The sequence below is a fragment of the Mesocricetus auratus genome, unplaced genomic scaffold (genome assembly GCF_017639785.1).
Source record: "Mesocricetus auratus isolate SY011 unplaced genomic scaffold, BCM_Maur_2.0 Super-Scaffold_100020, whole genome shotgun sequence".
NCBI lineage: Eukaryota > Metazoa > Chordata > Mammalia > Rodentia > Cricetidae > Mesocricetus > Mesocricetus auratus.
Window position 1 is genome coordinate 26,420,776 of NW_024429201.1, and position 17,576 is coordinate 26,438,351.

Sequence of the window (17,576 nt, forward strand, 5' to 3'; positions counted from 1 at the left end):
TATTATACTTCAAATAAATTGTTGGGCGGTACACCTTTTTTTTCCTATACAGAAAGCAGCAGAAAATGGGATTGCTGAAGTGTTTAGTATTCTTTACATTCATGTTAGCAGTTTCTTATTGCAAACATTGGAACCTTGGTAGCTGGAATGTGTTCATTTTACACAGAGCAACAAGCTGACAGTTTGGAACAACCCCCCAACCAATGACTGGAGTCTACACACTCCAGCTTTCTGTCCCCCAGTGTCCCAGGTATGTCAGCTTGCCAGTGCAAACCTGCTTACTAACCTTGAACAGGTTTCCTGTTTTCTCATATCCCGTTGGTGCTTTCTGGGGTGACCTCCTGCATATACTACTTTCCCCAAAATGTTCCAGAATACACTTTGGGTAGACCTCATCCTAAAACAGTAATGCAGTAGTGTCTGTCGTGTGTATGAGGTTTTCTCCGTTTTTTTTTTTTTTTTGTTGTTGTTGTTGTTTTGGTTTTTGTTTTTTTTCGAGACAGGGTTTCTCTGTATTGTTTTGGAGGCTGTTCTGGAACTCACTCTGTAGACCAGGCTGGCCTCGAACTCAGAGAGAGATCCACCTGCCTCTGCCTCCTGAGTGCTGGGATTAAAGGCGTGCGCCACCAACGCCTGGTCTTCTCCTGGTTTTTATCCACTGTGAAACTGCTGTTCACGAGTGTCCTCATCCTTAGGAAACATCAACAATACCTAAGTCTGACAATGGTGAGAACGTCACAAGCAAGTTTTGCCTGTGTTTCCCTCCTTTCTAGAGGAAGGCTAACCTCAGCGTGTACTTACTGGCCACTCAATTTCTCCTTTAAACAATGTGTTTCTTTTTCTGACCTAATCACAGAGTCCTACAGATTCTAGATACTGGTAGCTTCCTGGTTATGTTCATTCCAAGAAATCTCCAGTTTTCTTTTGATGTGCAGCTTTTCTGTAGGGTTGACCCCTTTCTACTGTGTGGTGTGCCCCCTCCTGCGACGGAAGACTTTCAGAAAGCCACTTTTATCTTCATGTTCTGTATCCTCATTCTCACGTTCTCATTGAGACAAAGGCCGTGGCTGAATAGCTTAAACGATTTTGTATGAAATAATTTGCAAAAAATCCTAATCATAAAAGACAAACAGAAAACACTAACCAAATATGATACTGTCAACCATTTATAATGTATATTACTCTTAGACAAGCTAGTACTAATTTTTTTTTTTTGTTTCATTATAGTTTGTTTCTTTAAGAAGTCTAGCATTTGGGGTTAGGGCCACATCCTTTCCAAGTGTTGCAAAATGTTATATTTTTATAGAACATAGAAACTCTTCACTTTTCTTTTTTTGACATTTAGGCTCTTTCCAAATTAAAAAAAAAATGCTGTACCAATGAACTTTGGATCCTCTGTTTGCGTGTGACGTGTATGTACTTGTTGGGGTATGCGCATGTGTGCTTGCATACGGAATGAGGGCAATGTGAGCTGTCTTCTGTTGTTCTCTACCTCACTTCTGGAGTCAGCAACTCTCACTGTACTGGGAACTCACTACTTGGGCCAGTCTTTCCCTTACCCCACCACTGTTGGGGTTATAAACATATGCCACTGTACTTGGCTTTTTCATGGGCACCGGGTATCCAAACTGTTATGTAACACTCTTCTTGGAGAGACAGGAGCAAATGTCTACTAACTAACCAAGGAAAGACACCACTCAATTCAAGATGGTGAACCAATGAGTTTCACTGGGATTACTTACAGAAGCAGAATTAATTCAAACATGGGTGACAGCTCATGAAATCTGGAAATCTGTAGTGTGTTATATAACCTACGGGCAGCTCAACAGGTTGGGGTGTCCTTTCCAGGTAGTTCAGTAGGTCTAAGCCTCTTTCAGACAGCTTCACTGGTCTCTGCTTTTTCTCTGCTCAGCTGTTTTTCTACGCAGCCCAGCTTGTCTCAGTGTCCCTCAGCAATCACTGCTTAAATATGCTGAGGAAGGCAGAGGTCTAGTGTGCCCGCTCAGTTTCAGGAACTTCCTAAAGCCTTCTGAGTTGCTTCCTGAACGTAAGGAACTACCTAGCATGATGGACTGTTTCACTTCCCCTTAGAATATCCTCTTGTTTCACTTCCTCTATAACATCATGTTTCAAAGCAGATTCCCTCTAAGACAGGTTTTAATTTTAGAGGAAACTATTACACAACACAAACTCAGTTTGCATGTTATGTGGGAACTAACTCAGCTGTTGCCCTGGCTCTGAGTTCATTATCAGGTAGCATTTCTGAGTCCAAATCTAGAATATTATGAATTTGAACTGACTACTCACATTCAAAAGACTGTATTTATAGTATGTGCTAACTTAACCTGAGGTTGTATGAGAAAACAAAGCACCCCACTGCTTTGTAAGGTAGTTATAACTAAAAAAAAGTTTGAATTGCAGTACCCTACACATTAGTGGGCAATAGTTATTAAATGAAGACAGGTCCTTAAATGAAAAAATCAGTGCAAGGTATGGGCCACCTCTTAAGGAGCAATTGGCTATAGAGGTTTCCCAAACAACACAAGGTATTGATTGCCATTGCTCTTGGATGGTCACCATAGCTAGATAGTAAGTCCCTACTGTTGAAGGCACATCAACACATTGCGGTTGCAGGACAGAGAATTAAATCTGGAGTTGTAAACTCCCTTCTTACTGGATAGCTTTCACAGTGCCAGAAGGTGCTATGCATATCACTGGGGGAGAAAAGTCTTTAATGGACTTAACTAGTGGTAGGTCCTGCATGTTATAATACTAATCTACGGGTGCGGTGGTGGCATGACTACTACAGTGGTAACCAATCGCTTTCTAATTGTATCTGAGAGCCTGCTCCACAAGAGAGAATTCTTATGTATGGTACTGTAAAACAGGTCAAATGCCTATGGCTGTGGAATTCATGGACTCTAAGGGTGAACTTAGTACTGCTGTTTTGCTAAATGGATGGGTTTTCAAAGCACCTTCTAAATACCTTTGTTCATACCCTGGATTAGTGCTGCTCATAACTCTGGTCAGAGAAGAAGTTCCTTTTTGCAGTGGACAGCATTTTGCAGTGGACAGCAGTCAAGCATAGAGACTCACAACTGGTCGAAGTGCAGAGAATAACCGATTGTTTATTACTCAGTTCGGAATAGACCATTTATATCAAGAACCCTGTCTATGGTTCAGAGCTCCCTGAGGAAGAAGGGGTGGACAGAATGGAAGGCCTGAAGGATGGGGAAGAGTGCTGTTTATATAATGCTGTCTTCTGGACAGGACGTGGCCATTACACTCACAAGCTTACAGCAGCTATGGTTATCTGTGGATCAATCCAGTCAATATTCCACCGTGGATAGGAGAGGCTCAGTAGACTCCACCCATGAGCCATTGGCAACTGGTGACGGCTGGGTGTGGCCACTGCAGGTTGCCCATACTCCAGTGGGTGGACCACACCTAGGAACATGAAGAAAGCCTTACTGTTTTCAGTGGGTTACAAAAAAACAAGAGGACATGAAGGTAGTGGAGGGACTAGGAGTGGGGATTTGGATCTACATATATGAAATTGTCAAGTAAAAGATAAAAAATATTCTTTTAAGAAAAGATTGTATTAATTTATGAGGCAGGTCTGAAAATACAACTTTTTTTGGCCTGATGATACAAACCCTGCTGAGATAGGGAAGGCATTTTAATTTTCATCTTCATAAAGTTTAGTTAGTTTCTAACTTATTAATTTTCATTTCAAGCAATATCCATTCTCAATTCATTATCTCTGAATTCTTAACAGTAGCTATTATGCTTGCCATTATTTAACTTTTTTTTATTTTTGGTAGAAGCAGCCTATTTTTGTTCTGTCACTGCAGTATCCCTTGGAATCTCACTGAAGAGGAGAAAGGGAGAAGTTAAATGTTCCAGACCTTACATAATCCTCCACCTGCTCCCATCTCCATGGAGCACAATGGAGCCCTCAATTTACCCATTTTCTGTCTGAGTGAACAGAACTCTGCCGAGAGTCTGATGTGCACAGAATGATTCAGTCTCTACTTTGATCTAATTTTCTTTTAAAGTCTGAGTTCCAGCTCTGCGGTTTAAAACCCACTTCTGCCCTTTGGCTTATCCGTCTAGCTCTTATCTCTGAGTCCCCACATCAGCTCATGCTCTCAGGGGCTCTATGTCTTTGGGGGTCTCTGCTGGGGAGCCACTTGAGGACGCATGGGAAGGGCATTGAGAACTTTATAGCAAGTGGTGTTCCTTAAAGTATATTTAATATAACTTAGATTAATGGAAACGAAAAACAATTCTAATTGTTTAGAATTATACAGGGGCTGGGGCATGGCTTTGGGGTGTGGCTTAGAGTACAGCATTTGCCCAGGATGCACAGGGTCCCAGGTTCAATCTCTGGCACCACAAAACAAATACTTCCCACCTACCCCTCCCTAAAGAAAGAATAACCCATAGATCTAAAGCCAACACAAGTTCCATTGTCTTGTACAAATGCATCATGTTAGGAGGAAAGCAGTAGAACTTGAAGTCAACAGCAAGCATCTTTCTGTTAGTCTTTCTTCTCATAGACTTCAAATTTATACTTGATGCCTTTTTCCTCCTGAACTTCAGAAAGGACTCCTGGGTACCTGGAAAAGAAGAAGATTTAAGACTTAATTCTACACCTACTGAAGATGCATGACTTCCCTGACTTCTCACCCAAGACCTTCAACACTGTGTGAAGTGAGAAAGGCTTTCCTACCTTTTTTTTTGCCCTTCAAAGTGGTGATCCACTCCTAAGGTGAGTGAGTATCCACACACATATATAACACATGGTAACCAAAGAAAAACAGCCAACCATGGCTAAGCTGGAAAACGTGTAGTCCCTATCCCGTTTCCTCCCTCCCTCCCTCCCTCCCTCCCTCCCTCCCTCCCTCCCTCCCTCCCTCCCTCATTCTCTCTTCCTTCCTTTTGGTTTTTCAAGATAGGGTTTCTCTGTGTAACAGCTCTCCTGGCACTCACTTTGTAGACCAGGCTGGCCTTGCACTCACAGAGATCTGCCTGCCTTTGCCTCCTGAGTGCTGGGATTAAAGGTATGCACCTCCACTGCCTGTCTTCCTCCTTTATTTCTGATTCATATTTTTTTCCTCAAAAATGAATCCCAGTTCCCATTTTTCTTTTATCTTTCCACTCTACCGATGAGTTACTATGCAAATTCTTAGGAACCCTTTGCAAGTTACAACTGAGATCACATTTCTAAGAAAAGAAAAGCAAATTTATCTATAGTTGCTTAAAACTGAAGCTGATGTGCAGTGGTGGTGCACTCCTTTAGTCCCAGCACTCTGGAGCCACAGGCAGGAGATCTCTGAGTCTGGGGCCAGCCTGGTCTACAGAGTGAGTTCCAGAATAGCCATAGCTATGCAGAGAAACTCTGCCACAGTCCCATCCAAACAAAACAAAACAACCCAACCCAAAAGGGCAAAAACTGAAGTCATATGACCAGTGCCTGGCAGATTCTTGGTTTCTGTTGATTTATGGACACAGTACATGACTCTACTAACCTGGCAACACGTGGCAAACTGTGATTGCATTGTTAGTCACAGTACACTTGATTTCTTCATCACCTGACTCTTATTTAGGTATTACTCAAAGTTCACTATTGGCAAGGGTGCTACAGAAAACTTAAAAATGTCTTGTGATATGTGCTGATGAGAAACATTAGTTATAATATGGAAAAACTCATGTCAAAATAAGCTTTCCTATTCACCAAGAATTTTCTAGCCTATTGCTATTCACTGTAGTACTCCTGCCTTTTAAAACTGATTTTATTAGGCCATTTTTCAATTACAATTTGAGTTTCTTTGAAATGAAGTCAGAAAAAGCTAATTTTCATTTTGTGTATTTGTGTGTGTGTGTGTGTGTGTATGTGTAAAATTCAGCACCAAGACTGTCAGTTACTAAGACAAAAGCCAAGCACCAAGGGGAACTTTCTAAAGCCAAGAATAGTAAAAATCTTATAAATGACCTGCTGAGTATACTCAGGAGCCATGGTATTACTGGCAATTTTGCTGTGAAACTAAGATTGAACTCTCCTTAAATTTAGTTTCTTTTCTTATAATACCTTTTGGTCTTTTTATAATGGCTATAATTACAATCATAATTCTAAACTTTCTTGGTTTTGAGGGAGGATCTTGTTCTGTATCTCAGGCTGGCTTTGAATTTGCAGGCTCCTGAATACTGAGTTATAGTTGTGACCACTGCCCCAGCTTAATGTCAAACAAACTCTTCCTGAGTACTATACTTGGACTGTGTGTGCACATGCACGAGTATGCACATGTGTGTGGTCTATGTGCACGTTCCTGTGGGTGCACATGAATGCACACACATGCCTGTGGGGCCAGAGTAGCTTTCCCCACTCCCCATTTGCCAATCCTTTTCACTGCAGGGACTTTCTAACAGCTGAGCCATCTTCCCAGCCCAGGAAGGCCTCTAGGGCTCGAGGCTCACAGGAACTGGTGTACACATCCTCCTATTTAGAACCTTCAAGCATTAAGAGTCAATAAACAGCAGCTCTGAAATAGGGAAGGACCACAACAATCGGAAGATGATTTGGTAGAAGGTCTCAGAGGCAAACAGATTTCTTGAAACAGTTCTTAAGCAAACAAACTCCAACTAAAATAAAATAGGTATTGCACCAGAAGCACAGGCTCTAGCGGAGATTTTGGGCAAGTATGCCAGCATCCTGGAAAGCCAAGAGATAGCGGGATCAGAAGAGAAAAACCAGTGCATCTAAAATCTACGCCATGGTGTTCAATGAGGGGCATGGGTTCCAGCTTTGGAACCAACTACCAACTCTGCTGTGGTATGGAAGGAGTTTGTCTTCCAAAGCATCATGTTTTAAGAACCTGGATGATGTGGGACCTAGGTTCATGGGAAGTGTGCCCTCAGAAGGGATTATGAGATGCCAGTCTCTCTGGCTTCCTGATTCCAACTGTGATCGCTCCCTCCAGGAATGCCTGTTACCATGGGACATCTGCTCTGAGGTCTTCACAGCAGCAATGCTAAGGCTTGTAGCATGCCTTTGAGGCTCCAGAACTGTGAGCTAGCTAAATATCTCTTTTCTGAAGTCAGCTTGCCCCAGGTATTCTATTACAGTGATGAAAATCATGGACTCGCACAGCTTCTAAAGGCCCCCTTTATCTTATTTATTTATTTTTGGAACTCATTTGAATACTGCTGATACAATCTTTTGGGTCTGCTGGTTTGGTTGAGGTCTCATGAAATTTGAGGCAGAAAAATGTCTTCCAAGCAAGATCAATGAGAACAGACCTGCATGGAATGGGCTGGCTGGGATGGTGCTGCCAAAAGGACTGCATAGGCAAAGACTTACAGGAAACAAGCATGCTAACATCACCGCTGTGTTGATACGAACCTCTGCTCTGAGGCCTCGGACCATCTGATGCTACATCCATTTCTCATTCATTCTCCACCCACAGTCCTTGCTGTTATCTTTACTTTATTATGGTAGCCATTAAAACCACCCCCAAACTAAGTATTATGGTGGTAATGAAAAGTACTGCATTTGAACAGAAACCTGCATAAACATAAGCGTAATCCACTCAGCTAATGGAGACAACAGGGGTCAAAATGCGTGGTGAAGCGCTTGCCACTCAAGTAGGAAGGCACGAGACCCAGCATAAAAAAAATCACATGTGGTGGCAAGGGTGTCTTTCCAATGCCATGGAGGTAGAGACAGGAGAAGCTGGGGTTAGCTGGACAGCCAGCAATGGAATGACTTCCAGGCCGGGAGAGAGCAATCTCAGAGGGGGTGTGGTTCTGAGGAGGGCATGCGAGGGTGTCCTAGGCCTCTACTGTGTCACACACAAGCACAAACACAAGGCTCAGGGGTCATTGTGGAAGAGGGGTTGCAGTCGTGTCTCTGGACATGAGGGGATGTTGCACATACGAGCTCACTACAGCCTGACTGCATACATCAGATCTCCTTAAGATCAAGCTAGACAAAGTTTCAGCATGGGTAGGAGAGGAAGCCAAGATGTCCCATCCCTAGCTTAGGAGATGTTGACAACTAAGGACCACGTATGGAGGAAGAGTCCTTTTCTTCAGCAGTGACTCCACAGTCACACTTGTGTGGGCTGCATTAAGTGGATTCAGTGTGTTAAAAAAAACAAAAACAAAAACAAAACATGAAATTGTGAGGGAATAGCGGTGGTGGTAAGGGGACAGATGAATTAGAAGAGATGGAATGGAGTGTGAATTTCACCATTTACTTTTTAAAAATGTAAATAAAAAATTAAACACACACATGTAACTTAATGGAATGATGGGAAACAAAGGGAAGGGGGAGTGATCAGAGCTCATTTTGTACATTCCCCGGTGTACAGAGACAAAGGCCCAGGATTGAGCAATGCTCCTGCATTCCAGACAGTGTCCTCACTGGGCTAGCTCATTTTTATGTCAACACAACACAAGGTGGGGTCATCTGGGAGGGAGGAATCGTAATAAAGAAAATGTCCCCACAAGATTGGCCTGTAGGCAAGTCATGTGATAACTGGTATGGGTGGATCCAGTCTAACGTGGGACATGGTACTCACGGGCAGGAGGCCCTGGGGTGTATAAGAAAGCAGGCTGAACAGGTCACTAGGAGCATCAGTCCCAGCCTCCAGCCCTTTCCTGACTTCTTTCCATGATGGATCATTACTTGGAAGTGTAGGATGAAAAACCCTTTCTTCCCCAGGTTGCTTTTGGCCATTATGTTTTGGGGTAGAAACCCTAGCTAACACACTTACTGTCCAGAGATTTCCTTTTTTTTTCTGGTCTTAAGGGAAGACAGGCCTACAATTGTCGGGAGCGATCATTGCTATTTAGAACCTCTTGTAAATACTGTCAGTCTTTTTTTAAGAATAGTCCATCCCCTCCCCAGCTTCCTAAGGACTAGAATTTGGGCTCACAGGAATAGCCAATGGCAAAAAGAAAACATTCCACAATTAGATCACTTAACCCCTCCCTCTGCGACCCTTTAACCTTGCCAACAACACCTGTTATCCGCTCACCTTCAGTGGCCTGGTTACTAGGCAACAACCCCTCCCTCATTGTCTGCCTTCCTCTGCCCCATGCCCTACCTCATTTCCCCTATGTAAGCCTGTACGAGATTCTCGTTAAATGCATTGATCAGCCATGTTGTCTTGCTGTCCACTTCTCTTGTCTCCTGTCCCCTCATTCCAGGTTCCCGTGGGATAGACCGTCTTTGTGCCCTGCTGGTCAAGGCACTTAATACTTATGGTCTTTCCTTAGGGCAGCAGTTCTCAATCTGTGGATCATAACACCTTTGGTGGTTGAACAACCCTTTCACAGGGGTCCCTTAAAACCATCTGCATAGCCGGGCGTTGGTGGTGCATGCCTTTAATCCCAGCACATGGGAGGCAGAGGCAGGCAGATCTCTGTGAGTTTGGGGCCAGCCTGGTCTACAGAGCGAGTTCCAGGACAGCCTCCAAGACAAAACAGAGAAACCCTTTCTCAGAAAAAAAAAAAAACCAAAAAACCCCCCCAAAAAACAAAAAAACATCTACATATCAGATGTTTCCATTATGATTCAGTAGCAAATTTACAGTTATGAAATAGCAACATAAATAATTTTATGGTTGGGGTCACCACAACATGAAGAACATCATTAAAGGTCACCTCCTTACGGAGGTTTTCTCTACGCCATGTTAAGGAGGCTGCTGTGATATTAGCACAGGCCAGAGAACAGGTGGCTATCATAAGCTGCTAGGGAACAGGTGTTTTGTTCCTGACACATCGTTCAGAATGTCCACGTCACAGCAATGGCCTTGTCCTGTCTCAGTCCACTCACCACAAACTCCTGTGACGGGAAGCACGAGCACACACTCCTCAGCTTTTCCAAGCAACAACAAGAGACAGCACTTCCTAACTCACCCGACAAGTCCACATATCTGATTCCAAGACCAGCTGAGCACATGATAAAGAAAATCAGATACCAAATGTCTCTTAGGGATACAAATGCAAAAATCCTTGAGTAAATGGTAGCAAACTGACTCTACTAACATATAAAAAACATCACATACAATTTATCAAGTAGAATTGGCCTCAGAAATGCAAAATTAGTTTACTATGAAAACCAATCATGTAATATACTGTATTATTAGTGTCAAATGGTTCAGAAGAACCATGCAGCAATATCTTCAATATCAAAGCGCTTAATGAACTAGACCTCGAAGGGACCTTCCTTCGTGTGACAGAGTCACAAGCTTTCCCACTAGGACCATGAACAAGACAAGTAAGATGTTCAATCTAATTTCTATTCACCTTGCTGGAGGTTCTGGGTCAGATAATCAGGCAAAAGAAAGAAATAATGAACATGTGACGAAACAGAGGGAGTAAAACTGCAGACGACATTAAATACGGGACAGTTATTACTTTTGTCTTTACTTCATTATAACTAGTGCTAAGGAAGTACTAACAATTATAACTAGTAGTTCTAGAAGTTTTAGGGTACCAGATGAATGTTATACAACTATTAAGCTCTAACTATGAAGTTGAAGGACATCAGATCACTAAGTAGTGACTTGTAGTTTGATATACTAGCAGTGAATAGACTAAAAACAAAATAATAGCATCAAAAGGAATAAATAGACTCCGAGTGCTGCAAGACACTGAAGGCAACAGTGTTACTTACTGGAAGAGAGTAAAGACCTACCTAAGTCAAAAGCTACATACAACAAGCTCAAGGTTTAGGATATCATATTGTTTCAAGACAGTTCTCTTCAAAGTGACCCATGGATACAATACCTATGAGCATCCCAGCTTGCTTTCTGTCAGAAACCAGCGAACTGATCATGATGTTCATAATGGAAACTCAAGGAACCCAGAACAGCAGAAGCAATCTTGAAACAGTACAAAGCTAAAAGGTTTATGCCTCCTGGTTGCAGGTTAGAATTAGCGATGGCTATCTGTGCATACACTAGGAGAGGAAGGTGTGAGTCAGGTGGTCATCCGAGGCTAGTCAGTAAGTTCCAGGCCAGCCTGGGCTACATGAGACCTGGTCAAAACCAAAACAAGACTGTGCAGTAGTAGCACAGTGTTACACACAGACCAAAGGGATAGAGATAGGAGTCCAGAAAAATACTGTCACATTTATAATCAACTGAATTGTGATGACATATATGAATAAACGTAAGCATAGCAAGACTGCTGAATTACTCAGTCAAGAGGTGAATGTCATGCTGTGTACCTGTGTTCACAAAAGTCTTGTTTTGCTTTTTTAAAAAAAGTTACACGAGAGTCACAGCGGCATTTATTTTAAGTTGTCAAGGATCCTTAAAGGTCAGCGCCATGGAGAAATTCTGATTAAAAACAGCAAGCATTGAAACGGTATTTGAATAAAGCTTATCACATAGCAGTCTGTTCTTATTGTTAGTAGAAATAAGAGCTGAGACCTATACCCACATAATGTGAGAATCCACAATTTAAGCAGAAAACACACAGGGTGTGAATTTCACATTAACATTTTATGAAATGACCAGTGGTTTTCTTTCAAAACCTTAGGAGCCTATGCAAAGCCTGGACTGACACTGCGTATGGTTTGCGACTTTCTGTTTACTTTAGAGTTAAGAGTCCAAGGAAATCACTGAAATTAGAATTTATGAGATCCGATACTGTCATTCCATAGAGTAACAAGACTATTATTCTAAAGTTTGACCATCCATTTATCTAGACTAAATTGTTCATGTTTCTTTAGGGGATGTGTAAAAAACAAATTCACACTCACAGGATAATTACTAGAAACAGTTGAGACTATCTGAAGAAATGTGTTAAGAACTGGTGTTAAAGTGCTGATACAATCAAGGTTTTCTTTTACTTTCTGTAGCTAACAGTGTGGAGTGCTTTTAAATGGAAGTGCTCCAGGTTTTCAGGTCAGGGGCTTCCTGCTGGGAACACAGGTAGCTCTTCTTTGGTAACTTCACAACGTGGCCACCTTAACCATCCATCCCTCAGGTGTCACCTGAGCCCAGACTCCCCCTTTTCCCCTCCAGTGTGTTTGCCTTAGAGCTGGGACAACGCCCCTGGCCTCCTCCTGGATCACAGATCAGGCCAACTCCATCCTTACCTCAGGCTCTGCACTCCCTATTTCTGCTCCTGACCACTCTTTCTGCTGTTGTGTGGCTGTTTCTTGAGATCTTGATCTCAGAGTGGACGCCTTCTTCAGAGAGGGTCCCTCATGCTGCAGTATCCACTAGACACCGCAGTCTCAGGCCTCTCAAGGAGTTGTCTCCAGGATGGGCAGCAGCACCAGGAGGCAGAATTAACATGGCTTTCACAGTGCCTGACACGGGCCTCAATCCCCCAGAATGAACCAGCAACAGCTGTACTAGATGCCGCTAATATTGTTAAAGCCCGAACATTTCCAATTCTATTAAAGTAGACTTCAAAATTTCCTATAATGTATCTTTTTAGGGATGTAAACAAACCTCTCTTCTAGGTAGGGCACTGGCAATACACCAAAGAAATGACTGTAAATGCAGCTTAGTGAACTGGTAAGTTTACTTGTGTGACTTGCAGGAGCGTGGGTGGCTGACTAAAAGGCAGCTGTGAGAAGCCCACACTAGCAGGTGACAGTACCCAAGCGCTGCACCCCTGGAGCTCTTGGCACAGCTGGAAGGCAGCTCAGCCGACCACTCTCTCCTCCAGCAACAGCCATCACCCATGACCTCCAGGGAGGGCCTCGAGACTCCTGAGCTTGAGGAGCTTCCTGTGGCTCATAAAGTGGATTTACTTCTTGACTCTTAGACCTTCTCTCCTTCCTCCAGAGGGGCATGTTTCAATTCAGAAGAATCAGCTGAAGGAAGTTTTCTTAAACACAAGAAAACTGGCAGGCCCTGCACGTTTTTTTCTTTGCTACTTCAAGTCAAATCTGAAAGAAGTTACTCTGTAATTCTTTTCCTCTTTTTACTTTTAGTTTTTTATTCAATAGTCAAGTCATGGGTTGTGTTGTGATGTGTTAATTTTCATACACGTGTATCATTGTACTCTGTCCTTCCTTGTTTCCCTTCTGTAATTAGCCCCTAAAGTGCTTCTGACTAATTAATAATTTTAGTACTTACTCTGGGAGAAGTTTATATTTCTCCATATCAATTTCTGGGAAGAACGTGTCACTTTCAAATTCCTGCATGATCCTTGTCACAAAGAGTCTGAGATGGCCTGGCTGATTCATGGCTTCCTTTAAAACAAAACAGACGGTATCACTCTCCTTAACCCGTGTTGAAAGACAAAGAGACTAGAAGATTCTTGTTTTGATTAAGTTTGTACTAGGCATTAAATCCGTGCTTACTGTTGCTCAAACAATAGAAAGCATTTTGAGAAAAGATTTGTTCATGTCATTTTCATATTACATCTCTTTGTAGGTACTATATCTCTGTGTGGTTATGTGTATGTGGGTACAGGTACCCGTGGGGGCCTGAGGAGCCAGAGTTACAGTCGGTTGTGAACCACCTGATGTGGCTGTGGCAAACTGAATCCCAGTCTTCTGAAAGAAGCAGCAAGTGCTCTTAACCACTGCACCATGACTCCAGCCCCCTCACACTTACGATAGATGTACATCCTCTACTGTAAAGCTTCTGTTACCTTGGGAATGGCAGCTAGTCATAATTGGCATTTATGAAAATACATTCTGGTCTTGTTTACTGAAAAGTTCTTACAATTAGGCTCTCTCAAGGCTTCACTCCTCATGACCTAGTTGCTTTTCTAAAGAAAAGTAAGTCTGCATCTGTATACTTGAGTAAGAAAGTGAAATCTTCACTGTTGAAAATACCATGGGAGGAGGGCGGCCTGGTCTACAGGGCGAGTTCCAGGACAGCCTCCAAAACAACACAGAGAAACCCTGTCTCGAAAACAAAAACAAAAAACCAAAACAAACAAACACACAAAAAACAAACAAAAAAAAAAAAAAAGAGAAAATACTATGGGAACACTTAGGACACCATTTCTATAAAAGAGTTAATTTGTTCATTTACTTATTTGTGTCTGTGTGGGTAAGTGTACGGTGTGTGCATAGGCCAGAAGAGGGCACAGAATCACTCAGAGCTGGAACTGAGCAAGTTTACAGGATGCCCTGTTTGCTGTTAGTGGGTGCTAGGATCTCAACCCTGGTCCTAATGACTGTGTAGCAAGAGCTTTTAACTGCTGAGCCGTGCTCCCTACCCCATCAGTGCACTGAGCCGTGCTCCCTACCCCATCAGTACACATATTACTCTGTCATTATCTAAAAATGCCCCCATTTCTCTATAAGCAGGGAAATCATCTTGCCTCTTGTTGCTAATAATGGCACTCAGTCTGTTTTGGTTAATAACTCTCCAAGCCATTGTCCATAATGTTAATTTTATTATTAATGCTGTTTTTATTATAACTAATGTTAATTTTATTATTAATATTTTAATATAATCAACATCAATTTCATTAATAATGTTATTATAATTAGTGTTAATTTTCTAATTAAAATTAGTTACATAATTTATAACTAACAATGTACAGAGACAGCATACCCCAGGGCAGGCTACATGTTCAGGAGTTGCCTTGGAGGAAACAGCTTATATTTTTAAGGAAAAGATAACTCCTAAATACAGATCTAAGAAAGCATTAATAACTATTGATCCTCAAACACATAGAGGAAGAAGAAAAACTATTCACATAAATAAAATACCAAGCTGTTATTCTTAATTTCCAAATACTAGCATAGAAAACTTTCCCTTCAGTATTTCAACTCATGTTAAATCATTTATTATCACTGCTACAAGCAAATAAATACTTGACTAGTTCCCACTGTAGCCCAAACCAGACAAGCTGACAGGGACTAAGCACGACTGAAGCTCTCTGTCAAGCAAGAGAGCTGTCAGTCAAAGGCCATATGATGAGTACTCAGGCTTGGAGGGCCACAGGCTTCTTACTCTTACAGCAACAGCAGCCATGGACAGGCCAAAAGGACAGCATTCGAGATGGTTAGCTGCAGGCCGTTACTTCCTTAATGTAGATCTAATTATATAAGTGCATTTAGTACTCAGTGTTTACAGAACATATTTTAATAAGAGACAAGTTAGGAATCAGGAATGTAAGACAAGGAGTATTTATAATCAGCTCAGGAATCTGCAATTCTTCTTCCTCAAATAATTTCTCCGTGTGTACATATCATATATATATATTCATATGCCCCAAAGGGCAGGACTGGTTTTTCTTCCTCATAAATGTTAATCTTTCCAAAGAATATCCAAACAAACAAACTGGAAAGAATATTTTCTGCTTTACACATTGTTTTCCACTATGGTATGGACCGTGCCATCCTCCTCTGCCCTCACAAGGCAGGCAGACTGCTGAGGAAGGGCTTTCCACCTGACAGCCTGTGCTGCCCGAGAGACCGTGCGTGCTATTCTCAGCATGGGATTTCTCCTGGAGCCAAAGGCACAGCAGCCCACCTAGAGCACATCTGGGGACCAGGGAGTCGTACCGTATGAGCACTATGCTCAAGGAAGTGACTGATCTTTAGCTGGAAACAACTAGTATTTTGAATGGAAAATGACTAGCATGTGGGAAGCTCTTTGCCAGGAAGAATAAGTTCTAGGGATCCACTGAGCTGTATGGTGACTGTGGTTAGGGACAATGTCTTACTGTGCTCTTGGAATCGCTGGGGGTTGATTTCAAGTGTTCTCATAACCAAATATAAGCAAGAGTATCTCAATTTATCCACTCTGCAAATGCATGTTTCAGATCATCTGATTACTTGCCAATTTGAAAATAGTTTAAAATAAGGTACTGAAGTTGATGGGAGCTGGTGAGTTGGGGTAGGGGTGTTGGGAAGAGGAAGAGGCTGGCAGTGGGAGGGGTGAATATGACTAAAGCACATGAAATATGTCACATCATAATGAATATGATTTCATACAGAAAACATATAGACTGGCATAAACTAAAAATTTTACATTTGTATTTATTTTGCATGACTGTCAAATAATTCACTTGGACAACTGTATAGCTCACAGCTGGGATAATGTGCTGCTTTCTGTGGCCATGACTAGGAGCAGGGAATTCTTTCTACTTACACATGGCTCTACTTACCTTGTAAACAGAACTGCCTCCAACTATCCAAATCATGTCCACTTTATCTGCTAAGTCTGGTTGTTCAATAAGCTTTAAGGCATCGTCCAGACTTTTGGCAAGAAAATGAGCTCCTTGTGGCGGTTCTCTGAGGTAAAAAAAAAAAAAAAAAAGAATTATGATTATTGTAAAATCCTGTCCATACTAGTCAGGTAATCTGACTAGGCAGCAGTCAGTACAAAACAAATTGTGAAAACCAATTCATTTAACACAAAGTATTTAGATGTTGGTCAATGTCCAATTCACTCTATACTTCATACCTGGTTGGTACTTGCAAATCAAAACACAAAGCCGTATGTGACATCTCATTGCATCTATAGTGGAAAACAACCTCAGCAGTAGTTGTCCATGGTGTGGTGTGGTGAAAGTTCCTTGGGATGGAGAATGAGGGACTTTCTGGAGGTTTAAAGGGGTTGAGTTATGTAGGTCGAAGTCTTTGTCAACACTTAGCTAATGTGCACTTATGACTTGTGCATCTCATTGCACTAACATTTACTACAACAAGATGCTAGAGCAACACAGAAGTCTAGCTAATGACACAAGGAAGCATTCTGGGAAATATCCTCATTCTGCCCTTTATTTTGGAGTGTGCAAGCAACACCAAATGGATAGATGATGACAGTGACAAAACCAACACAGTAAAAACTTAGGGCAGAATCCAGGTGGTGTTATGCAGCTGTTTAATGTACAGTCCTTTCTGTCAGTCTGAAAACTGTCAGGATTGAATATCAGACAGAGAATAACCAAATGCCTAGAGAAATTTGAAGCAGCGTTCAGATCGTTAATGTATATGGGGAAAGAACTTTCATATTTTGAACAACACAGAAAGGACAGAAAGTATTTGAGAATGAGCTTGTCACCAGTTACATAATTAATACTCAGAGAGGAAAAAGTTAAATAAATTCACTGCTTATGCTGACTAGCTCAAATTTTGGGACTCTTATTATTTTGATGGTGAGGGGAGCTACAATTCTCTTTATAAATGAGGAAATGTATATATAGTGATTAGAGATAGAACAGAAATTATTAATTCAATGTCAAGTTCTTGGCTGGTGCTTTAAAAGGACTACTTACATAATTGTTTTGAACTTGTAGTTGTAACAATGATTAATCAAGAACTAATGGGGACTATTCATCTTCCTAGTGGCATTCTCCTTCTCTTCCTGATTTCTATTTTACTCTTTGTCATATGTAATGGAATTAGGATAGAGAAAAGAATAGATTTGGATTTATGCGGAGAAAAACAAAAACCAGTAACAAAAAACTGAGGCCAAGGTGAGTTAAATGAGCTGAGCTATACCACCAAAGCTCTGAGGGTAATTTCAGGGACAAGACAGGATATGACAGTGCTGAAGGACAGAACAGGAACTAGCAGAAATAAAGACAGTCATGGAAAATGATCCGGTTAATAAATGGTCTCTGGCTGG

The 17,576-nt window shown here is 41.7% G+C and overlaps 1 protein-coding gene across 1 annotated transcript in view; it reads right to left on the bottom strand.

The window, feature by feature from the left end:
• Positions 1–3,108: 3,108 nt before the first annotated feature.
• Positions 3,109–17,576, bottom strand: part of Dhfr (dihydrofolate reductase) — a 30,582-nt gene continuing 16,114 nt past the window's right edge. Inside the window, exons 4-6 of the mRNA XM_005065662.4 lie at positions 16,111–16,237; positions 13,113–13,228; positions 3,109–4,622 (exon numbers count right to left, since the gene is read on the bottom strand). Of these exons, the coding sequence (XP_005065719.1) occupies positions 4,544–4,622; positions 13,113–13,228; positions 16,111–16,237 (322 nt within the window). The 3' untranslated portion in view covers positions 3,109–4,543. The remainder of the gene's footprint in view (positions 4,623–13,112; positions 13,229–16,110; positions 16,238–17,576) is intronic.